General features: G+C 44.0%; 2 protein-coding genes and 1 non-coding gene across 6 annotated transcripts in view; 2 read left to right on the forward strand and 1 right to left on the reverse strand.

Moving 5' to 3' along the window:
• The window catches only part of LOC113588553 (diacylglycerol kinase delta), a 28,098-nt gene extending 9,878 nt beyond the window's left edge, over nucleotides 1-18,220 (forward strand). For 3 of the 4 annotated variants that reach the window (XM_035534303.1, XM_035534301.1, XM_035534302.1), the window contains 26 exons: nucleotides 2,093-2,225; nucleotides 2,442-2,548; nucleotides 4,404-4,529; nucleotides 5,516-5,618; nucleotides 5,832-5,994; nucleotides 6,249-6,357; nucleotides 7,408-7,547; nucleotides 7,739-7,823; nucleotides 8,133-8,227; nucleotides 8,613-8,712; nucleotides 8,819-9,095; nucleotides 9,524-9,667; nucleotides 9,822-9,944; nucleotides 10,227-10,323; nucleotides 10,413-10,523; nucleotides 10,932-11,028; nucleotides 11,152-11,259; nucleotides 12,520-12,633; nucleotides 12,734-12,868; nucleotides 13,030-13,184; nucleotides 13,847-13,958; nucleotides 14,091-14,183; nucleotides 14,302-14,421; nucleotides 15,050-15,167; nucleotides 15,335-15,465; nucleotides 15,659-18,220. In XM_035534303.1, the coding sequence (XP_035390196.1) occupies nucleotides 2,093-2,225; nucleotides 2,442-2,548; nucleotides 4,404-4,529; nucleotides 5,516-5,618; nucleotides 5,832-5,994; nucleotides 6,249-6,357; nucleotides 7,408-7,547; nucleotides 7,739-7,823; nucleotides 8,133-8,227; nucleotides 8,613-8,712; nucleotides 8,819-9,095; nucleotides 9,524-9,667; nucleotides 9,822-9,944; nucleotides 10,227-10,323; nucleotides 10,413-10,523; nucleotides 10,932-11,028; nucleotides 11,152-11,259; nucleotides 12,520-12,633; nucleotides 12,734-12,868; nucleotides 13,030-13,184; nucleotides 13,847-13,958; nucleotides 14,091-14,183; nucleotides 14,302-14,421; nucleotides 15,050-15,167; nucleotides 15,335-15,465; nucleotides 15,659-15,748 (3,186 nt within the window). In that variant the 3' untranslated portion in view covers nucleotides 15,749-18,220. The remainder of the gene's footprint in view (nucleotides 1-2,092; nucleotides 2,226-2,441; nucleotides 2,549-4,403; nucleotides 4,530-5,515; nucleotides 5,619-5,831; nucleotides 5,995-6,248; nucleotides 6,358-7,407; nucleotides 7,548-7,738; nucleotides 7,824-8,132; nucleotides 8,228-8,612; nucleotides 8,713-8,818; nucleotides 9,096-9,523; nucleotides 9,668-9,821; nucleotides 9,945-10,226; nucleotides 10,324-10,412; nucleotides 10,524-10,931; nucleotides 11,029-11,151; nucleotides 11,260-12,519; nucleotides 12,634-12,733; nucleotides 12,869-13,029; nucleotides 13,185-13,846; nucleotides 13,959-14,090; nucleotides 14,184-14,301; nucleotides 14,422-15,049; nucleotides 15,168-15,334; nucleotides 15,466-15,658) is intronic. The other variant, XM_035534304.1, reaches the window with a different exon arrangement.
• A 377-nt stretch (nucleotides 18,221-18,597) lies between these two features.
• On the reverse strand, nucleotides 18,598-18,669 carry trnag-ucc. Its single transcript has one exon. It is a non-coding gene; the product is annotated as a tRNA-Gly (tRNA).
• On the forward strand, nucleotides 18,654-23,365 carry ilkap (integrin-linked kinase-associated serine/threonine phosphatase). The gene is made up of 10 exons (XM_027027759.2): nucleotides 18,654-19,170; nucleotides 19,580-19,711; nucleotides 19,817-19,931; nucleotides 20,100-20,206; nucleotides 20,322-20,415; nucleotides 20,856-20,943; nucleotides 22,041-22,168; nucleotides 22,307-22,426; nucleotides 22,548-22,629; nucleotides 23,011-23,365. Exons 1-10 carry the CDS (start codon nucleotides 19,122-19,124, stop codon nucleotides 23,149-23,151), a joined length of 1,056 nt encoding a protein of 351 aa, XP_026883560.1. The 5' UTR covers nucleotides 18,654-19,121; the 3' UTR covers nucleotides 23,152-23,365.
• The last annotated feature ends 633 nt before the right edge of the window (nucleotides 23,366-23,998 follow it).

Consider the following 23,998-nt stretch of genomic DNA (forward strand, 5'->3'; position numbering starts at 1 on the left):
GTGTTCCTGGGGGCCAGTGGTTCTGTTGGTGGGGCCACTATGGGGCCAGTGGCTCTGTTGGCAGGGATAGTCTGGGATAGTCTAATACTTTTAGCCTTTCTACTTTTCTCTCAAGGGCCCAAGCTTGTGGTGACAGGCGCACTGAAATCGCCCCCCAACTCTCATCTAGCCAGTGCTGATAACTCCAGATGCCCGTCGCCATCTTTAGCACCTCTTATGCCGCTAACCCACAGGCTTTTGATGGGGTTTGGCCAACTGGTGCGTTGTCCTGGAGACGCAGACGCATGTTCTGGGGCCGGCGCAGCCCCGGCCTGCCCCTCCTCCTGCTGGGTGGATGTGTGGTCCTGGCATTTGCTGGCAGGGCAGCTGAGGAAATGTGCTGGAACGCACAGGTTTATTTTGAAAAATACTTTTTTTTTCCCTCTCTTCTCAAGATGGTCACAGTACATTTATAGCGCTGATGGTTTCTACACTGCAGCCAACGCCGCAGCTATAAAATAAGTTTGATAAAAGAAACAAAGGATGCAAAAGTACTGTGCTATCGTGGACAGTTTTTTAGTTTCTTCCTCTTAGCTTTAAAATATGGTTTTCCATGTTTCTCTTATAGTATTCAAGAGCGTTTCGGATGAGCATAACATCCGATGCTTGATACCTTTATCTTTCTTAGGATCTAGGCTAGATGGAATGCCTTTATGTGCTCATATATACATATACACATGTGTATAGCACAATGAAAAGCTTCTCTTCACACGTCCCAGCTTCTTAAGGGGCTGGGCTCAGCCACTGTACGGCATCAAGAGGTATAAGGGCCTTGTCCAAGGGCCCAGCAGTGGCTGCATGTCTGAACCAGGATTTGGACTCACAACCGTCCGCTTGACAGCCCAAAGTCCTAGGCCACCACTGCCCCTGTTTAACTTCTTATCGTGCTTTGCAATGACATGTCCACATTGACTGGGAGTCTGTTTATTATGCGCGCAGTACTGGAAATGGTAGTAGCTCCCAAATTTCCCATCAGGGATCAATAAAGTACATCTTTCATTGTCTCTGTCTATCTACAGTGGATTCTGAAAGTCTTCTGTCCTCTTTTTAGAGAGTTACAGAAATTAAACAAACCGTAACCACTTATTCGCAAAAATACTCAGTACCGTTTACAATAAAGAAGTTTGTTTGGCAGCAAGTACAGCGACAGGTCTTCTTGGATGCATCTCAACAATCTTTGTACGCCTGGATTGGGGCAGTTTATCCCATTCTTTGTGGCAGAGCCTTTCAAACTTTCTCAGATTAGATGGTGAGTGTTTGTGAACTGCCGTCTTCAGATGTTCGAAGGGCATCTGGCTGGGCCACTCAAGGACGTTCAGTGACATTACCCTGAAGCTCCTCCTTTGTGGTTTTGTCCGTATGCTTCAGGTCGTTGTTGTGTTGAAGTTCTTGTATTTGGCTGCATTCATCAGTCCCTCAATCATTACCAATCTCCTAGTCCCTGCTGTTGAGAAGAACCGTACTTCAGCACAGGGAGGGTATTTTCCAGGTGATGTGCAGTGCCTGCTTTGCCAGTGCTTGCTGTTCTGGCCAAATAGTTACATTTTTTGTGTCATCAGACAAGAGAATCTTTTTCCATGTGTTGCCTTTAAATGCTGTTTCGCAAACTCCAAGCAGGATGTCATATCCCTTTAGTCAACAGTGGCTTCCTTCCTTTGCCATAAAGGCCTAATTTATGGAGTGCTGCAGAGGTGATGGTCCATCCAGCAGGCTGTCCCATCACTGCACAGGATCTGTGGAGTTCTTCTAGAATGTCCATTGGGTCCTCATCTAACTTCCTGACCAAGCAGCTTTATGCCCAGATGTCCATTTTGGGCAGTTGGCCATCTCTAGGGAGGTCCAGTGTCGTGCCAAGCTGTGTTTGGACTGTAGCAGAAACTAATGAACATGTAATTTCCAATTTGAGAGTGATCAGTACAAACATGATTAAAGGGTAGTAAGATTGACATGATTGGTTGATACAGAAATGATTGGCGGTTTCCCTGCTGCTGCTGTCTCTCTGTGGCGCTGGGTGGTGGTGGCGTGCTCTCTGATGTGTGCTGTGTTTCTGCAGTCCACCCAGTACAGCATGGACCATTTCTCTGGGATGCATAACTGGTATGCCTGCTCGCATGCTCGGCCCACCTACTGCAACGTCTGCCGAGAAGCTCTGAGTGGGGTCACCTCCCACGGCCTGTCCTGCGAAGGTCTGTGTGTGTGTGTGTGTGTGTGTGTGTATTTGTGTGCACTTGCCTGCATCCATCTGTTCTTATGTGTCTGTGTGTGTTGATGAGGGAGAGCAGCTGTGCATGTGTGGGGGCTGTAAGAATGGATATATTTGCACAGGTGTGGGTGTTTGGTGTGTAAAAGTGAGCAAGGTTGAGCAAGTGTGTGTGTTTGTGATTGTGTGTGTTCTTTTGCAGTGTGCAAGTTTAAGGCCCACAAACGCTGTGCTGTCAGAGCTACAAATAACTGCAAGTGGACAACGCTGGCCTCCATCGGCAAGGACATCATAGAGGATGAGGAAGGGGTGAGTGTGTGTGTGTGTGAGAGTGTGTGTGTGTGTGTGTGTGTGTGTGTGTGTGTGTGTGTGTGTGTGAGTGTGTGTGTGGGTCTCTGTGAGAGTGTTATGCATGTTAGTATTGTGTTTATATTCCCATCCACTTTTGGTAAGTGGAAGCAAAAAACACTTCATCCTTAAAGAATGGGAAACATCGAACTTTCACTTGAAGTAAAATCTTTTTAAGGAACAAATTTATTACCAAAGAGTTTTTTTCTTTTTCAAATACATGAGTCAGAGTTATTGGTATGTATAAAATCATGTTTTAGCAAACTTTAAAACTTTAATAGAAGTATGCTCCCATTTATTTAACTGCTTTATTTACTTTTAAGTTTTTTTAATGTGATCATCCATGACTTCCTGTCTGACTGGAGGTCTAAATCTGAGATGAGCAACATACCAAACTTCCCACAACATAGAGAAGGTCAGAGAACACAGTGAGGTCACACCAGTGTGACCCTAACAAAATTAGGCAATCACTGCAGCTTCTTACCACATCCTTTATTAAGGAAATACTTAATAAGTAAAACAACTGGTAATGAACCTTTTTGGAATAGGACTTGGAATTTGTGGAATGTAGCTGGAGACTTGTGGGTGATAAATAACAAGAGGCCACCTTCAGTGCTGACGCAGTCTGGAAGGCTTAACTCTCCGTAAAGCAGACATGCGAAGAGCGGTAGGGAGTCTGGAATACTGACTGGTCTGGGAATAGAGCAGGAGGATTTGGGCTCGGGAGAGCGGCACCTTCACACAGAAAACAACCTTCCACCCTGTGGGATGCTCTGAATCTCACAGAGACACACATCAACATGGATTCTGTGAGGTGCCAGGATGTTGTAGAGCCAAGAACAGACCTGTAGCCGGGAAGCTAACGACGGGGTGTTGCTGGAGCTGGATCCACACAAACATGGCTGTCTGTGCTCCACCACCCCCTCCAGTTGGGGCTTTTTTTAGTGCCGTTGTCTTGGCAAAGAGATGGCGCACAAAGTTTGACATTCAGGAGTGCTAGTTTTCAGATGTTTCTTTGTGTTCTTTTGTGTTCTTTTATATCGCTCTCCCTCTCTGTGTGTGTGCATATAATAATATGATAAGATTAATAATATGCATGAGGAGGAATGCGTGATAACAACTGATGCTCTAGGCTTGTTAATTTTAGTGGCTGTATTAAAAAATGTACCTCATCACATCACTTACATGTGGTGCACGTAAATTTGTCAAGAGAAGGTTTTTGTCATTTCGATCAAAATGACAGAATCAAAATTCAGAATTTGTCATTTCTAGTGACAAGACATTTTAATACTAATGGACACTGCATTAGTAATGTGTCTGCTTGCATACCCAGTTGTTGCTATGGCAGCAGTGAAGTGACGAAACCTAAGGAAAAATAAATAATCTACACTCTCTGAACTCGTGGAATTTAATTTTATGACTTAAACATCTACAATTTCTTTTTTTTTTTTTTTACATAAACTGGTTTCACCTCCTAAAACCTCAGAACCACACTGCTTGCACAGCTGATGGACCTCTGTCTGAAATGTCATGTTTCTCTGGAGAGATCTCTGGAGACACACACACACATATATATATATAAAATCCCCCAGGGGGATTCCAGTGTGTGTGTGTGTGTGTGTGTGTGTGTGTGTGTGTGTGTGTGTGTGTGTGTGTGTGTGTGTATTTATGCAGCATATGGACTGTCTGATCAGTCAAGCTGCTAATTATTCAGCTGGACCTGCCACTGCAGTCTGTGGCAGGCAGCCTGGCATCTGTCACTCATTCCCAGCCATCGTGCTTTCTCTCCTCTGCATCCCCCCCCCCCTTCCTCTAGATCTCAATGCCGCATCAGTGGCTGGAGGGGAACCTGCCGGTCAGTGCCAAGTGCACGGTGTGTGATAAAACCTGTGGCAGTGTGCTGCGTCTGCAGGACTGGCGCTGCCTCTGGTGTAAAGCCATGGTGCGTAGGGGTGTGTGTGTGTGTGTGAGTGTGTGTGTGAGTGTGTGTGTGAGTGTGTGTGTGAGTGTGAGTGTGTGTGTGTGTGTGAGTGTGTGTGTGAGTGTGTGTGTGAGTGTGTGTGTGTGTGTGAGACTATGTATACATGCACATTTGCGTTATGCAGTTGCCACACACTGCAGCTATTTTGCACTGCTTTGATCACTTTTCACTCCTCCCACCTTCCACTGCTTGAGCAGAATCACTTTTTATTGCTGACTTGATCGATACCCTTGTGAAAACGGTATAAACTGTGACAGATCATTGCACTGCATCTATCTATCTATCTATCTATCTATCTATCTATCTATCTATCTATCTATCTATCTATCTATCTATCTATCTATCTATCTATCTATCTATCTATCTATCTATCTATCTATCTATCTATCTATCTATCTATCTATCTATCTATTATCCATCCATCCATCCATCCATCCATCCATCCATCTGTTCTCTTCTCTTCCTGTTTTGTGTGAATGTAAAAAATTTAGCTACCAAAATGGAACAGGGCTAAAAAGGATATCTGTTGAAATCTAGTCTAAATGGACATAATTAACGTTACAAGTGATTCAGCAAATGGGCATCTTGGCTAGCTAAGATGACTTGCTTGAAGATATGTCATTTTTTTACAGAATGAACAGGTTTTCCCAGCAAAACTATGAATATGTCACAGTTATATGTATTACCTCTGTTATTAGACCAGGTTTCTCCTTTGATGATGTAAAACTGACCGTACGATGCTCTCAGCTCAGGAAACATCTATGAGGAGTGAAATTTAGTTTTTGAAATTTGTATGCATGCCAGGCGTTCTGGACTTCATGATCTACGTTTTGTAAATGCTCATGGGTGTTTGTAAACGTGTGTTTGGATCTTCACATCACCACAGGTTAAATGGCCTTTCCTTTGCCTCACTCGGTGGTGTGTGTGTGTGTGTGTTGGATCTTCAGGTGCATGCAGCCTGTAAAGATCAGCTCCCCACTAAGTGCCCCCTGGGTCAGTGTAAAGTGTCTGTCATCCCACCCACAGCCCTCAACAGCATTGACTCTGATGGTGAGCGCCCAATCATATCCCACTATCACACATGAAACTCCCCCTAGCCAATCAGATCTCCCGTCACTTACAAAGAAACTGTCCTCAAAAGTATTAAATATCAAGTCGTTACAATGCACATATATTAGTTTTATACAGTCGTGTTAAAGATGCCTGTGTGTGTGTGTGTGTGTGTGTGTGTGTGTGTGTGTGTGTGTGTGTGTGTGTGTGTAGGGTTCTGGAAGGCTACGTGTCCCCCAACGTGCACCAGCCCTTTGCTTGTGTTTGTGAACAGTAAGAGCGGGGATAATCAGGGGGTGAAGTTTCTTCGCCGATTCAAACAGCTCCTGAACCCTGCTCAGGTGTTCGATCTGATGAACGGTGGCCCACACCTGGGGTGAGTACTCACTGTCTGCCTCCCCCCCGCCCTACCTGCAGATGTCTAGATCACTATATATTACTATATGTCTCTTTCCCTTCGGGCTCTGTATCTCTCTCCGTCTCTCCATTGCCCTCTCTTTGTCTGCCTGTGCTGGGTGTGATTGTATATTTGCGTGATTGTATATGTCTATGTGATTCTGTGTGTGTCTGGGTTTCTCAGTTTGCTGATACGTGTGTGTGTGTGTTGTGTGTTTGGGTTGGTATGTGTAGCTTGCGCTTGTTTCAGAAGTTTGATACATTCAGGATCTTGGTGTGTGGAGGAGACGGCAGTGTTGGTTGGGTTCTGTCAGAGATAGATGCTCTGACGCTGCATAAACAGGTAAGAAATCACACACATACATCACTCTAAAAGCACACACAGATGCACACGGATAATGCTGTATTCATACACACACGGGCACATACATCACTCTTCACTCTAAAAGCACAGATGCACACGGATCACGCCTTATTCATACACACACAGATATCACCGTGTACACAAAACACACACATCACTCTTTACTTTGATAAACACATTCACACACTGTACTCCTTACTCTTATATACACACATGGAGCATCCATTCTTGCATGCATTTGCACACAAGAGACAGCACACAGATACACACACACACACAAACACACACACACACACACACACACACACACACAAATATGTGCCCAACCCCCTTCTCATACATTCAAATCAACATGTCTGAACAATTAACATTGTTAATGTTTATCTTCATCTAAGCCACAGTAATAAAGGAAGACAGTCACATTGAAGAAAGAGCACAAACCTTTTTCAGGGTCATTTCCTTAATCAAGAAACAGTGAGGGTCACTGGTCAAAAAACATAAGCGATCTCTTAACATTAGTTACCAGTGGAGGCTCCCATACGCTGTAACCTCACTCACATGTTCAGCAGTCTGGTGCAGTGTCCAGGTGCTGTCCTCTGTTCAGTTCATGTGTATTTCTTGGAAGTCTTGGGTGATGATGAGATTATCATTAAGACATCTAAGAGGTTTATCTTAGGCGTTTGACTGAAATATGACTCTCATCTTTCAAATATTTACTTTGTCTGCTGCCAGCTGTCCTGCCTTTTACAACAATAAACATTGTGAAATAGGAGTGGCTTCATTTCAGCCTAGAAACACTCAAGGACGGCTTCATGGCAGTTCTGCATGTGCAAGCATGGACGTGCACTTTCTCTGTGCTGCTGTCCAACCACTGTTTGATAACGTTCTTGAGGTGGAGCTGCCCTCTGCTGGTCCATATATGTCAATGCCATTTGACGGTGTGCATACTTTTGAGTTGTGATGACGTTTGTTTGTTTGTGTGTGTGTGTGCGTGCGTGTGCGTGTGTGTGTGTGTGTGTGTGTGTGCAGTGCCAGTTGGGTGTGTTGCCTCTGGGAACGGGAAATGACCTGGCGAGGGTTCTGGGTTGGGGCTCGGCCTGTGATGATGACACCCAGCTCCCCCAAATTCTGGAGAAGCTGGAAAGAGCTAGTACGAAGATGCTGGACAGGTGAATGTGTGTGTGTGTGTGTATGTGTGTGTGTGTGTGTGTATGTGTGTGTGTGTGTATGTGTGTGTGTGAGTATGTGTGTGTGTGTGTGTGTGTGTGTGTGTGTGTGTGTGTGTGTGTGTGTGTGTGTGAGTATGTGTGCGTGGCCGCACTGCCTTTGGGACAAGAGTAACGGGTTTTTATGTCTACAGGTGGAGCATCATGGTATATGAGACCAAGTTTCCACGACAACATTCTAGCTCCACAGTAACAGAGGACTGCAGTGAGGATTCTGAGGTGATGATGACAGGCTAATGACTGGCTAATGTGATCCCTCTGATTGGCTAATGCACTGTCCTCTGCTTTGCTAGATGTGGGTAGTTACACACTTTCCTGTCATTGCTTAAGGTAGTAATATGAAATTTTACTTGTCTGGGTGGTAGTTTTTTTTTTATTTTGGACATAGGGAGGGTTTCCAGTGCATAGTAGAAGATAGAGTTGTGTTGATAGAATTATATGAGAGGTTTCAAAATAAAAGGCTTTGAAATGACCCCAAATCCATAACCCCTCTCCTTGCTGTTCTCTGATTGGCTGTTTCCTCTGCAGGTGCAGCATATTCTGACCTATGAGGACTCTGTTGCAGCACACTTGTCCAAAATCCTCACATCTGATCAGCATTCTGTTGTCATCTCCTCTGCCAAGTAGGTCACAATCACTGTGTGTCTGTGATAGAGAGACACTCTCTGCAGCTGTGTGAGTGTCCAGACTCATGGAAGTCTAGATTCAAGAATAAGTGTGTGCGTGCGTGTGTGTGTGTGCGTGCGCGTGTGTGTGCGTGCACGTGTGTCTGTGCGCGCGTGTGTGCGCGTGTGTGTGCATGCGTGTGCGTGTGTATGCATGTGTGTGTGTGTATGCGTGTGTGTGTGTGTGCGTGTGTGTGTGTGTGTGCGTGCGCGTGTGTGTGCATGCGCGTGTGTGTGCATGCGCGCGTGTGTGTGTGCATGCGCGTGTGTGTGTGTGCGTGTGCGCATGCGTGCACGTGTGTGCGTGTGTATGCATGTGTGTGTGCGTGCGTGCATCCTGCAGGGTTCTCTGTGAAACGGTGAAGGACTTTGTAGCAAGAGTTGGTCGAGCTTACGAAAAGAACACAGAGAGCTCAGAAGAGTCAGAGACCATGGCAAAAAAGGTAAGGTCTCAGTGACTGCAGATTTCACAGAGTTTGTTATTGATTATGGAAGAGAGTGTTTGTAATTGCCTGATGGGGAGCTGAGATTGTTTGTGCCTGGCTACAGTGTGGAGTCTTAAAGGAAAAGTTGGACTCGCTATTAAAGACACTGAATGAAGAGGCTCAGGCCACCAGCGTCATAGCAACACCACCACCCACCATTGCAGAGGAGCAGGAAGAGGGGGAGTCTGTTTTACAGGCTCCGCCTCTGCCCACACCCACTGTGCCGACACCCTGCTCACCACGCCCCCCCACTGCCATCTTTAAACCCAGAGAGCAGCTCATGCTTCGAGCTAACAGCTTGAAGAAAGCAATCAGACAGATCATTGAACACACAGAGAAAGGTACACACACACACACACACACACACACACACACACACACGCACACACAGAGATATCACATAGACATCACACATGGAAAGGTACACACATTCTCACCCATTAGATAAATCATTGGACACACAGAGACATTGGACACTATCCCATTATTCATACAAAGAACTGTACCCAAATATACAAGGACACAAGCTCACTTTTTATCAAAAAATGAAAACACCAGAAAGTAAAGAAAACTAAACATAAAAACAGAATTAAATAGAAATAAACGTAAAATACAGCAGGTTCCAAATACAGCAACAAAACCATGACTGGATATATTTGTTTTTCAGAAAGCGAGAAACAGAACGCAAACTCGCTCTTACACGCGCAATGATGCACACTGCACTTGCTCTCACACACTCTTGTGCTCACCTTCTTGTGTTGCCGTCCAGCGGTGGATGAGCAGAATGCCCAGACTGAGGAGGTGTTTGCAGCTCTGGCCCCTGAAGAGGAAGAGGAGGAGGAGGAGGATGAAGAAGAAGATAAGGTGTCTCTGAGGTCGGCATATAACACCAGGGTGCATCATGTGAGGAGAGGTTCGTACCATCTGTATGTGTGTGTTTGTATTTGTGAGTGCTCTTGTGCTCTAGCATCGCCACAGCATTCATCACAGAGAGTTTGACAAGCTGTGTAAACGTAACCATAGTGACTGGAAACTGTGCTCTTTGTTGTTTGTTCCCCTTTGCTCAGTGTCTAAGGCACCATGTGAGAAGCTTATCACTAAAGGGAGTTTGTCACTGGGGAGCTCTGCATCACTTCCTGCTCAGACAGGAAGTAGGGAGAACATGCTGAACACCAAGATTCTGTACCCAAGTAAGAATTAAATGAAACCATTTCCTCTATACTATATAGAGGAAAGTAGTATATACTCAATTACTATAACACTTGTCTATGCGCTACAAGTGAAGCCAAGTACCAGTTAGATTCAGTTTAATAGGGTGTGAGTGTGGGTATGGGTGTGTGTGGGGTATGGTTCTTCCCCATAATAGACATATTTTACCTTGTGTGTGTGTGTGTGTGTGTGTGTGTGTGTGTGTGTGTGTGTGTGTGTGTGTGTGTGCGCGTGTGCGTGTGCACCCGCATGTACACGTGTAGGTCTCAGAAGTGGCATCTCTGGCTCTCTGTCCAGTAGCTCAGTAATCAGCAGGTTGCTGGTAAACGCCGACCCCTTTAGCTGTGACCTGGAGAACTTGTAAGTGGCCTTCATCCTCCCTTGTCATCCTCGCTCCATCTCCGCTCCCCACCTCGCTGTATCCTTACTCTCCCTTGCTCTACCTGCAGTGACTGCTACACTGAGAAGTGCGTCATGAATAACTACTTTGGAATCGGACTTGATGCCAAAATCTCGCTGGACTTCAATAACAAGCGTGACGAGCACCCAGAGAAATGCAGGTAGCACACTCTTAACACACTCTTAACATACTCTTACTGAGTCTGATCTCCTACTACATCACACTCTTACTGAATCTGATCTCCCACTACAGCAAATTTACTGTGTCTGATCTCCAACTACAGCAGAATCTACAGCGTCTGACACTATAGGACATTCAAACTACATGTGATCTGGCAGTACAGAATAGCAATACTGCATTTGATCTCACACCCTGTGACAAACCTCACTAATTCTATAGTCATATACATATTCATTTTTATATGTACATATCATAAATATATAGTAAATATATAGTATGTGAGATCCTTTTTCAGTGTGTGCTCAGGGAGTTTTCAAACATGGCTACCTGAGTCATGTTATCAAACATTATCAAATGATCACACTCTGTTTGTGTATGTGTGGTTCAGGAGTCGTACTAAGAATATGATGTGGTATGGAGTTCTGGGGACCAAGGAACTTCTGCACAGGACGTATAAGAACCTTGAGCAAAGAGTACTACTGGAGGTGTGTGTGTGTGAGATACAGTTGACCTGTATGTATGTGCATCCAATTATTTGTGTAAGAAATCTTTTAACTTTTGTGTGCGTCTGTGTGCATGTTTGTGTGCGTGCATGCGTGCGTGTGCAGTGTGACGGACGACCAATTCCTCTCCCTAGTCTCCAGGGAATTGCCGTACTGAACATTCCCAGTTATGCTGGAGGAACCAACTTTTGGGGTGGTACCAAAGAGGATGATGTGAGTAATTCCCTACCTCTGTCTCGGTGTTCCTAACCCAGTCTTATACCCCAGTCTCCATATCCACTACCCCGGTCTTCATATCTTCTACCCCAGTCTCCATATCCACTACCCCGGTCTTCATATCCACTACCCCAGTCTTCATATCTTCTACCCCAGTCTTCATAACCACTACCCCAGTCTTCATATCTTCTACCCCAGTCTCCATATCCACTACCCCAGTCTTCATAACCACTACCCCAGTCTTCATATCTTCTACCCCAGTCTTCATAACCACTACCCCAGTCTTCATATCTTCTACCCCAGTCTCCATATCCACTACCCCAGTCTTCATAACCACTACCCCAGTCTTCATATCTTCTACCCCAGTCTTCATAACCACTACCCCAGTCTTCATAACCACTACCCCAGTCGTCATATCTTCTACCCCAGTCTTCATAACCACTACCCCAGTCTTCATATCTTCTACCCCAGTCTCCATATCCACTACCCCAGTCTTCATAACCACTACCCCAGTCTTCATATCTTCTACCCCAGTCTCCATATCCACTACCCCGGTCTTCATATCCACTACCCCAGTCTTCATATCTTCTACCCCAGTCTTCATAACCACTACCCCAGTCTTCATATCTTCTACCCCAGTCTCCATATCCACTACCCCAGTCTTCATAACCACTACCCCAGTCTTCATATCTTCTACCCCAGTCTTCATAACCACTACCCCGGTCTTCATATCCACTGCCCCAGTCTTCATATCTTCTACCCCAGTCTCCATATCCACTACCCCGGTCTTCATATCCACTACCCCAGTCTTCATATCTTCTACCCCAGTCTTCATAACCACTACCCCAGTCTTCATATCTTCTACCCCAGTCTTCATAACCACTACCCCAGTCTCCACATGCCCTACCCCAGTGCCCATACTCCTATAGTCATAGTTTTTTATAGATCAAATATGGCATGCATGCACTTTGTCTGCCACTTCTGTCCACTGCTGTAAGATGTAAGGTGCAACTCTGGTGTGCCTGTGTGCTGCTGATTAATAAAGACTACACTGCTAATTTATCGCTGGGTCTCATTGGACACTCAGAGCGTTTGAGCGGTGTTGTACGGAGCATCCAGACGTGCTTCGGTTTAAATAAACACAGCCCTCCCTCATGGATTACCTGCTGTTAAATTGTAAAGGTATAGTTTACACAACAATGGTGCATGGTTTTCTGTGTGTGTGTGTGTGTATTTGTGTGCGTGCATGTGATATAGACATTCACAGCTCCGTCTTTTGATGATAAGATTCTGGAGGTAGTGGCAGTGTTTGGCAGCATGCAGATGGCTGTGTCTCGAGTCATTAACCTTCAGCATCATCGAATAGCTCAGGTACACCCCCCTCTGCCACATATGTGCATACACACTCACATAGACACACAAACACACACAGCCCCAGATGCAGTCAGACTGAGAGATTGCATGGTTGCAGTGCCGCACAGTAAAGATCACCATCCTGGGAGATGAGGGTGTACCTGTGCAGGTAGATGGAGAGGCTTGGATCCAGCCGCCTGGTTACATCCGCATCATCCACAAGAACCGCACACAGACCCTCACCAGAGACCGGGTTAGTGCACACACACACGCACGGACACACACACACACATGCATGTTCACCATGTGTAAATGCCTATTTTTGTATATGCATGTGTTCATGCAAGTATATATGTCTGTGTGTGTGTGTGTGTGTGTGTGTGTGGGTTGGGTGTGTGTATCTCACGCTTGCAGGCATTTGAAAACACTCTGAAGTCATGGGAGGATAAGCAAAAGTGTGATTTCCCGCGCCCCGTATCCCAGCATTCTGTGCAGCCTGAGATTGTCTCTGAGGAGGAAACCAATCAGGTCAGCCAATTTGGCCAAGCAGCAGGAGCTCTCATACACAGGTATGCACACACATGCGCACATACACACACACACACACACACACACAGAGGTACATGAGAAGCTGAGCATGAGTTGGCATATCCAAGGGGACATTGCAATAGCTGCACAGATCCTGTCTTCACGTGCATTAGGGTGAACAGTGCTAGTGGCTTTGATCGGCTGGCCAAGAAAAGGTGCACTCAGTCTCCTGGAGCAATGCAAGGCAGGGCAGTGCTGGAGACTGCTGGAGCAAGGTACGCCTGGTCCCCAGTCTGGTGGAGAAAGACATGCCTTGGTCCTCAGACAGCTGGTGCAAGGCACTCTCTGGTACCCACTTTCCTGGAGCAAGGCACGCCTGGTCCCCAGTCTGGTGGAGAAAGACATGCCTTGGTCCTCAGACTGCTGGTGCAAGGCACTCTCTGGTACCCACTTTCCTGGAGCAAGGCACGCCTGGTCCCCAGTCTGCAGGATCGTAGCAGAACCACATGGCAGGGAGAGAGTGAGGGGATGTGCTGTTTTGCTGCAGGGCTATTTTATGGGAGCTCTGGGACATCACAAATCAGCCACACTGATTGTACCTGCTAATGGCAAATGTAGCAAGTTACATACACCATGGTTGGATCTTGCATGTCTGTGTGTTTGTATGTGTGTGTGTGTGTGTGTGTGTGTGTGTGTGTTTAAGCATTAGGGAAATAGCCCAGACCCACCCCAGCATGGAGCAGGAGTTGGCCCATGCTGTGAACGCCAGCTCCAAAGCCATGGACATGGTGTATGCCAACTCCAAAGACAACACCGTGAGTCTCACCTTCTCTCTTAAGATTATCGGCTCATCACTCTCCTCTCTGTGCTTATTTTCCTAGTTTACCACTACATGCTGTAATGTAGTGTGTGTGTGCGTGTCTGTGTGTGTGTGCGTGCGTGCACAGGGGCTGACATGTAATGTGGTGGTACAGATGGTCAGTAATGTGAAGGCACTGCAGAGTGAAACAGAGTTGCTCCTTGCAGGAAAAATGAGTCTGGTAAGTAGATGATAAATTTAAGTGTTTAAATACTCTTTTCTTGGCCCGTATCTGGCTTGTAAGTGCGTATGTGTGCATGTGTGGGCATAAAGGCGTCCTTGTGTGTGTGCACATGCAGCAGTTGGACCCTCCCCAGCGAGAGCAGCTGAGTGGTGCGCTGGCGGCCGTAGCCCTGCAATTGCGACAACTTGCTGACATTGTCTGGCTCGGGCCCATAATCGATCCCACCGACGACGAGGTAATCCTGCATGCCACCAATCCCACTTGCTGTTAATCCCACATACCGCTAATCCCACAGACTCTTAATTAAATACACCACTAATCCTGCTTGTCAGTAATCCTATATGATGCTAATCCAACACATTGCTAATCCTGCATGCAAGTAATCCCACACACTGCCAAACCTACGTGCGCCCAATTCCTTGTACTGCTAATCCTATATCTCACATGCTGCTAACTCACATCAACGCAGACAGACCTTTTAAAACATGTTGCTCTTTTGCTATTACTTTTCAATGAAGCATAAACAAATATGATAGTTAATGCACATTTATCATTTTACATGTGGATTTATGAATGAAATTTTATGTATTGTATTTTTTAGCATTGATAATTTACCTTAAGTGAGTACCATTAATTTAACATGCTTAAATCAGGGGGATTTAAAGTCCAAGCATTTAGCTGACACTCTTATCCAAAGCAACTTACAATTATGAGTGAATACTGTTTGCTCAGGGTCCCAACAGTGGCAACCTGGTGATGGTGGGGCTTGAACTGGCAAACTTCTGATTACAAGTACCTTAACCACTGAGCTAAAAGCAGGCCAGATTTAACTACAGAGCCATCATTTTCATCTGTGTGTGTAGGAACATCCAATGGATTTTTCAAAGCGTAGCCGCAGTGCGAAATTCCGCCTTGTGCCCAAATTTAAGAGGGACAAGAACAACAAGAACAAGGAAGCATGTGGCACTCTCAACCTCCCAGGTATGACCTCTGACCTTTGACCTCTCATCCTGCTATATGTACCACCCCACTTGTCTTTCGTGTGTCTTGGTCTTACCGCATCTTTCTTTCCTGCGCGTGTGTGTGTGTGTGTGTGTGTGCGTGCGTGGGTGTGTGCGTGCGTGGGTGTGTACACTCTCTCCACACAGTGCATCAGTGGGGAGTGGAAGAGGTGGCAGTCTGGTTGGAACAACTGTGCCTGTCTGAGTACAGGGAGATTTTTATAAAACATGATGTGCAGGGCTCGGAGCTGCTACACCTGGAGAGGCGAGACCTAAAGGTATCAGTGGCCTCGCGTGTGAGTCTGTAGAACAACGCGTTACTATCTGGCGGTTCCAGTTTTGGTACTGGGGAACCGCAACACTTCAGAGCTTAGTGTGTACCCTGCTCTACAGTGGTTAAATTAACTTATGATAAGCTTGTTAATTATCTCATGAAGGGTGCGTTTGTTTGTGTGTGTGTTTGTTTTTCAGGACTTGGGAGTGACTAAGGTCGGTCATATGAAACGGATCCTGCAGGGCATCAGAGATCTGAGCCGGAACAGCACAGCCAGTGAAGCTTAGTCTTTCTAGCCAGTCATGTGTACTGGAGGGCTGGACCCACCTCAGCGCAGCCAATCACCTCACAGGCACCAGTGCAGCAATCTCACTCCAGCTGGAACTCAACCCACCATCACAGTGCCTTCTTTTCACAACTCAGTGATATTTTCTGACAACTCTGTGACATTTGTCTTCAAGAGAAGCCTGTTCTACTGCCTTGGTGGTGGTTCGGATGATTGCGTGCATGCGTGCGTGTGTTGGGGGTGGGTTAATAAGAGCCATCTGTAAACAAAGGGCTACCAGCACTATCAAAATGTGCCAGGGTACAATTGGCAGAGGAGCGGGACCAAACTCACCAGTAGCAATGAAGCAGGGAAGGAGGGCTGAAGCAGAGGTGCCCTCTACAGGCAGAGAGGAGACACACATGGATCGAGGAACAAAGGAGCGTGTTCTAAAAGGATGGGAGGTGCTCAGGGTATGATATCAGCAGTTCAGTTAGTATCTCAGCCATCAGTCCTCTATGGGATGCCAACAGGCACACACACTGAAACTGGAGTCAAGACCAGTACAGCCTTGACAAAGACCAAGACCAAATACCTCAACAGTACACACTACAAGACAATGACTTTTTAGAGTGTTTGTGACTGAATTTTACAATAACTGCACCAAATTTCCAAATGTAGAATTTATTTGATAAAGAAGTATCCTCTTAAGCAATTTTTAACATGCAGCAATGAAACATTTTGCCAATTTTTTTTAGTATTGAAGGTACAGCCAATAAAATATGAATGCCTAATGGATAGTAAGAAAGCTAAGCAATTCAAATTCATAAAATAATACTATTGCTGTAACAATGATTTCAGGTACTACAGGCTCTTAACTTGCTACAGCCTTAGCTAGCTTATTACTTAAAATAGTTGTAAAATGGCTGGCTAGTTGTGGTGACCCACCATGTGTGTATTCATGGTTCATGTATGAGTGTACATGTTTTATGGTGTTGGACCATAATAAATACTGTCATCCGCTGTGATATAAGAACCATGCATACATGCTGTTATAAAGAGTTCTGAGGTCTCTACTAGTAAACATGGCGCCAACTGCTAGTCGAAAGAGGTTGTCATCACCATGAGCATCCTGGAAAGATACTGTGATCTCCAGGACCATAAACAGACACCCAGGCCCAGACTCTTAATTGATGAGACCAAGACTGTGTGGTTTTAAGACCTCTTGTGACCACTAAACCAGGACTCTGACTCTGACACTCAAAACACATGCATGCACACAAACACACATACATACACTTTCTCTCTCAAGTTAATCACTCAGAATTTAATGTGTCATGACAATCAGTCAGTTAAGAAACCTGAGGGATAAAGGTCTAAAGTTACCAGATTAAAAAAAAAACCCACTTGTGTGTTTTGGGAAGGGTGTTTGTTTAAGAAAGACATTTTCTTTCAGAAAAGCTGCAGTATGCCTTAGTCACCCCAGTGCTAAAATATTCTCATGTCAGTGTTGGAGTCTGGTTTAAGGATTTGCAAATATGTATATTAAAGGGTTTTCCATACCAAAGCTTCTCAAATGTAAGTAAGAAAGTGAATGAGGCCCAGGACCTGAAAGTTTTTAGTTTACATGGGACATGGGCCATGAGTAAAACTTTCTGTTCACCTCAGACTTGATCTTGCATAAGAAATGTTCAAAGTAACCTTTGGATTGAATAGGTTCAAAAAGATTTTTGTTGCAGACCCTTTTAGTTAAGATTTATTTTCCTTATTATTTTACCTAAATCCTTAGTCATGTTTTCTGAAAACAAACATTTCAGAATATAAAAAATTATATTTAATCCTTAAGTATCCTTCATGACCACATAGACCACATAAAAAGGATATGTCTGTCTATTAGGAGTTCTGTCTAAAATGTTTGTATTTTGGCAATAATAAAAATGACAGACAAAGATCATCCATTACTAAACTTAAATGTAGAAGATAAAATTTGTGAAGTAACTTAAAAGTGCCATTAGGCTTAAGGTTAGCACAATGTTTGGGGTGGTGTTGGGGCTGAGGATTGTGTTGGTGTTGGGAATGGTTTGGGTATAATGCTGTTATAGCATGAATATTACAGTCATGACAGGTGAAATTGTACAGTCCATGCAAAAGGTCAAAACAATCTCTGAACAGCAAGATGAGTATGTGTGTTTGGTCTGCTTCCCAAGAGCTGTTAAACAGTGTTCACCACTGGGTCACCATAACATAACTGCTCAGAAACAACACACACCAGCTATGTGGCCGTGGTTGTGGATGTGTGTTTAACAAAGTTTCGTCCCAGAGGACACCAGCATTGTCAGTTCTTTCTGCCTGATAAATATTTATTAATAAGTTATAACTGAATACATTTGCTGTTATCTTTGCTTTCTGTTTCTGTCCTTTGTACATAGGCCAAGTTGAAGACTGTAAATAAATTCTTAATGTACAGAGTATTAAATATCTGGTCGGTGTCGCAGTTCAGTTTTATATTTTTGTCCGTCAGTGCAAAGCAATGCCTTATATTACACATATATTTTAATAGATTATACTTATTTTAAAACGAATGACTTGGAAAGTAAAATGTAGTATTGTTCCGGGTGGATGAATAAATGAATCACATACAAGGTAAGAAGCCGAGTAGTTCTTAGAGTTGCCTAATTTCTGGGATGTAGGTTGCTACAAATAGCAATAAAATAAAATAGCATGCCATTTGGTGCTGTTATGTCACAAACCTACAATTTAGTAACTGACAAAAAGACTAGAACTTTTTTAGTATTTATCTGTAGAAACAGTATTCGTGTCATTCACATTATAGTACCAGATGCCCAAACATAAAAGTCAAAACTGTAACTCTGCGTTGGCCGGGAATCGAACCCGGGTCAACTGCTTGGAAGGCAGCTATGCTAACCACTATACCACCAACGCAATACGTGAAAAGGAGGGTATTCAATGGTTTTCTATTAGCTAGGATAATCATACGGATGCATGAATTGTTTCACATGGTTAAGCCGCCGATTCGATTTAGGTATTGCCAGCTAGTGCATTTACTTTATGTAGCTGAGAATTAGTTCAAATGATAGTTATTAAGAATTTAGGTAGTTGCTAGTATAGTAGCTAGCTAGGTTAGCATTCAGATGGCCGTGCTCCCCACGATGTGCTGGTTAGTATGTTCAGTAGCTATCCTAGCTAGTTTGGCAAGCAAGCATAAAAAGCAAGATAGTTAACCTAGCTAAATAGGCCAACTTCTAAATTTTTTTCATGTAACTTTGCTATCTATCTAGCTAGATATCTAGCCTAGTTATATGGTCAGTAGCTAGCATAAAAAGTAAACCTTTTCGAGATTTTATCATACGCAAGTGTATTAGCTAGCTATCGAGATGGATTTATTTGGCGATCTCCCTGAGCCAACCAATATCACCAACGAAGGTAAGTCCAATAAGCCTCAAGTAAATTGTTAAAATTACATGTGCGCTTTTGTTTGTATGTTTACTGTTGTGTATACTGGAACTATCTTGACGAAAGTTATGTTCCTAGCCTAGTTAGCATATACAGCTAGCTAACGTTGTGATCCGTGTTAGCTAGCCAGCTAATTAGCACATTATCAATTCAAAATTTACGTTGTCATTTTAATTTTCAGAATTGCAGTTAATAATGACGGGCATGAATTCAATTTGTGTGATAATCAGTTAAATTCTCTCAACTCATCTTGCAGTAGACTAACCTGAGGCCTTAGCTACCTAGCTGTTAATCTACATCTCTTCAGTGAACGATGACCTCCCTCATGAAACAATACTGGGCAAATCTGACATTTCGCTTTAATTTGCTATTTGATCAGATCCAGCAAGTAAAGATCAACAGCCTACAGACTTCCCGGGCGAAGACCGACTCGAGAAGAGGAAACGAGACCACAACCCAGAGGATTCGCAGGTGGACGAGACAAATAAGGCGGAAAAGAAAGTTTGTAAAGGTTTTAAGCATTTCCACACAGTTTCGTGTACGAGAGTATGTTGTGTGTATATTTGGCCCAATCGCGATTATACCGCTCGAGTTTCTTTTTTCTGTGCTGTTGCAGGTCTGTCGAAGATCGGGGGATATGTTGCTGCCCGTCGCGGAGAGCGAGAAGAGATGCAGGATGCTCATGTCCTTTTACCGGACTTGAGCTCGTTTATGCAACTACCAGCAGAAGTGTGAGTGTCATTACCAGCCAAACGATATCGGTAGCGGTTTTTTGTGAATGGTTATCGTTCAGACACACATTTATTTAGCGTTGTAGTCGTTTGCGTACTGTAAGGTAGTTTTGACCTGAGGTATTTATTTAGGGATGTGTGTGTGTGTGTGTTTGTTTGTTTGTGTAGCTCTAGGCTGGCGTATTTTGCTGTGTTTGATGGTCATGGTGGAGCTAGAGCATCTCAGTTTGCTGCTGAAAATCTACATCACACACTAATAAGCAAATTCCCCAAAGGTAAAATGATTAAAGACTTTCTTTCTTCCACCTCATTTTCTTGCACTGTTCACATATCTGCTTTAAGAACTGTAATGCGTAGATGAGTAAATGACAATGTCTTGCTGTCATTCAGGTGAAGTAGAAAATCTTGACAAGCTAGTGAGGAAATGTCTGCTGGACTCATTTCGCCAGACTGATGAGGACTTCCTAAAGAAAGCATCCAGCCAGTGAGAGAGAGACCTCTCTTTGTGTCTGTGTGCGTGTGTGCATGCGCCTGTTCTCCTGCACCTATCTGTCTGGTGTTGTATGTGCAGAATGTCTTATTTTTTTATGTCCTGGTAAGATTGTACTTTTTCTGTGTCTTTGCTGCAGTGTTATCGACACCTAGCCCTGTGGAGTTATTTAGTTTGATCTGTTGATCTCTTTGCATCTGCTCTGATTTAGATTCTCTTTAATAGGTTTGTATGTGCGTATTACCATTATGTTGGTGGTGGATGTCACAGTAACATAAACAATCATGGCTAATCAAAATAAAATGCCAAATTGGCTTATGTTCATAGGGTAATGTAGAATTATACAACGCACAAGACCTGACCATCAGAACAACCAGATCAGGTCCTAGAAAACAGGCTTAAAGTGAAAGCGAGCATGTGTTTGTGTCTTTCAGGAAGCCAGCGTGGAAGGATGGCTCTACAGCTACATGTGTGTTGATTGTGGATGATGCCTTGTATGTGGCCAATCTAGGAGATAGCAGAGTGAGTACTTCACCTTTATTGTTGTGATGATGATGATGATTTTTTTTGTTTGTTTATTTTGTTTACAATGTCATTTCCCACGTGCTGTATGATTCTTCCCCATATTGTACACACCAATCTGGGAGGGTAAAGGCAGGAACTTGCTACCTCCAAGACGCCAGCCACTGCGTCTTGTTCAACTTTGGCTTATATACCATGCAAGCTGAACGTGCTTGGTGCAGATCTCTCTCTTTCCAGGCCCGCATGACTGGATGAGCAGAGAGTGGGGATAAGCCCTCTTTCCCACCCACAGAGCATGGCCAGCTATGTTTTCTCTGACTCCCAGTAGGTGTGGCGTTGCTGAGATTGAGTCTCGGTTCCCAGGGATAGAATGGAGCTCCTTCGCCATTGGGCCCTAATCAATTATCAAAAAAAATAAAAAATTTTAACATGGAAAAAAACACATTTGAATTTTGTATGTAAAATAAACCTCCCCTTTGCCAATATGTTTGAGGAAGTGGGAGAACACAAGTGGTCTGAGGCGATTCCTCCACGCAGAGAACACTGAGTGGCCAGTTAGCAGTGTTACCAATTGCTCTTGAGAACTCTTCAGTTCAACAGACAGGTTGTTCATGGGCTTTAGGTCATGGCTATTGCTAGTTTATTTTTAACATTACAGCAATGTCCAGAGAGTGGCAACAGTCCTTGTTGCCATGTGCCCCAATAATACTCTCAGCATCAAATACTGTACTTCTCATAGTGTAGAGCGTTCTTTTCTGCGTGATACTTTTGAGTTCGTCAAAGTTCACTTCAGTATTTGAGTTCAGTATTTCACATTCCTGCTGCTTATGTTTGGTTTAATGCAAGTAAAGGCTTCTTTAGCATGTAGAACAGTGGTGCTTTTTAACCCATTGCTTAATCAAGAGAGAGAAAACACAGAGGGCAAAAGTGTGTGTGTGTGTGTGTGTGTGTGTGTGTGTGTGTGTGTGTGTGTGTGTGTGTGTGTGTGTGTGTGTGTGTGTGTGTGTGTATGCAGCACAAGGTGGGTAATGGAGAAGAAATGAGGTCTGTGAGTAGATGTGATGCATGTTGTAATTTTGTGTGTGTGTCTGATGCAGGCAGTCCTGTGTCGTATGGCAGAGGGTGATGGAAATGAGAGATGCGTGACACTGGCACTCAGTAAGGAGCACAATCCCACCATCTATGAGGAGCGCATGAGGATACAGCGTGCTGGAGGCAATGTCAGGTGTTAAAGGCGGTGGGGTGCGTGCGTGTGTGTGTGTGTGTGTGTGTGTGCTCGCGCGGGTATACTGAGGCTGGAGAAACTGAAAATCGTCCTTCAAGCTCTGGCAAGCTAAGTGTGTGTGTGTGTGTGTGTGTGTAGAGATGGTCGTGTGTTGGGCGTATTGGAGGTCTCACGCTCTATAGGTGATGGGCAGTATAAACGCTGTGGAGTGATTTCCACACCAGATCTGCGACGCTGCCAGCTCAGTCAAAAGGATAAGTGAGTCTCATGTACAAACACATTATAGTCCACTTGACTTGAGTCCCATTTTTGGGTTTATTTAGTTTATGTTGAGGCTCAGTCTTCTGTGTTAATTTGTGATTTGTCATCCTTTGTTAAGGTTTGTGATGTTGGCATGTGATGGACTTTTTAAAGTGTTCTCTGCAGAAGAGGCTGTTTATTTTGTTAACAAACTCCTACAGGTAGGAGTGTGTGTATTTGTTTACATGAACATGCAGTACTATAAAAACAAGTTAATAATGTAGTGCACCTAGAGTTATGACGAAACCAGCTGTTAAATCTCTATGAGGAGTCAAGTGTCTGGACAAGAATAAATGACCAAGAGACTTTGTACAGCTATTTTTTAAAAGAGTGTTGTCTGAATAAGCCTTTGTCAATGCAGTATGTTTGCAGTTAAAGCTAATTCTAATTTTAGATTGCATATTCTAATTCAGAAGAAATGTGAACAGTGGCTGAAAGCAATAAGCAAGACATGTTTCTGAGCAAGTTTCCAAGACACAATTTTTGTTCTCTGCCTTGCTCGTAGGTAGCAGCTTTCACTCATCTATGCTCCTCTCTCATAGGATGAATCAGTGGAGAGAAAGGATGGCCAGACTCTGGAGGAGGGGCGCTATGAGGCAGCTTGTCAGCGATTGGCTAGTGAGGCTGTGAGGCGGGGCAGTGCAGACAATGTCACTGTCATTCTAATTTCCATTGAGTTCTAAAAATCTTTTGATGCACTCTTACATTTATTACACACACGTACTCATAAAATTCATAGCATATCTGAAAAGAATTCATTACTTGCGTGTTCTCATTATTTGTTGGTTTGCCTGTTTGTCTAATCTTCCCCCCAACACCCACGCAAGGCTTTATAATGGAGTTTTTCTGACTTTGCATGTAAAATAGCTGTTCAGAATAAATAAATATAATAAATAACATTGTCACTTGTCTTCTTTATGGTGGGTGGTGGCAGTAAAAAAATATGATCCCAGTTTATACTGAGGTAATAAAAATAGTGTTTTTAGGGAAAAGAGGTTTAACATAGAATAAGACAAATAAATAACAAAACGGGAGTATAGAGATTCCATGTCCTTTCAGAATGATTTGTGTATAGGCTGGAGGCCTCTACGAAAGAGTCCTGGGTAGGCCTTAGCAGACAGTGTAAGATGTAATATCTCTCCATTGGGCTCAGGACAGTATAGGAAAACACTTTTGACAACTGTATAAAAATGGTTCTTTGTGTGATGGTTAGACATTCTCTGGAGGGTGCCTCAATAATACTTAACCTGCAGTAAAGGATGGGACCAGCTGTTCTCTTCAACTAATTCCAAAGGCCACATCTTTTTTTCTATTTGAATGTTTAACTTTAAAACAGATGGGGGATTTAGGAACAGCAATGCCAACAACCAAGAGCTTGTTTACCATACATTTTAGTAGCAGTACTCACTGGAGAACAACAATAAAAAGCATGTGCATGTACAGTGCTCTGAAAATAACCATTATGCTCAGAGGAAGTATTTTTATTTTAAGCCAAACAGAATAATTTGCTGAGTGACTGGTGACATTTTG

This window comes from Electrophorus electricus, chromosome 15 (genome assembly GCF_013358815.1).
Source record: "Electrophorus electricus isolate fEleEle1 chromosome 15, fEleEle1.pri, whole genome shotgun sequence".
Taxonomy (NCBI): domain Eukaryota; kingdom Metazoa; phylum Chordata; class Actinopteri; order Gymnotiformes; family Gymnotidae; genus Electrophorus; species Electrophorus electricus.

Excerpts from the sequence above, each read along its gene's own strand:
- ilkap (XM_027027759.2), top strand. The coding sequence starts at position 19,122 with ATGGATTTATTTGGCGATCTCCCTGAGCCAACCAATATCACCAACGAA. Across the intron at positions 19,171-19,579 it reads AACCAATATCACCAACGAAG|ATCCAGCAAGTAAAGATCAA; the intron begins GTAAGTCCAATA and ends CTATTTGATCAG. Across the intron at positions 22,630-23,010 it reads TTGTTAACAAACTCCTACAG|GATGAATCAGTGGAGAGAAA; the intron begins GTAGGAGTGTGT and ends CCTCTCTCATAG.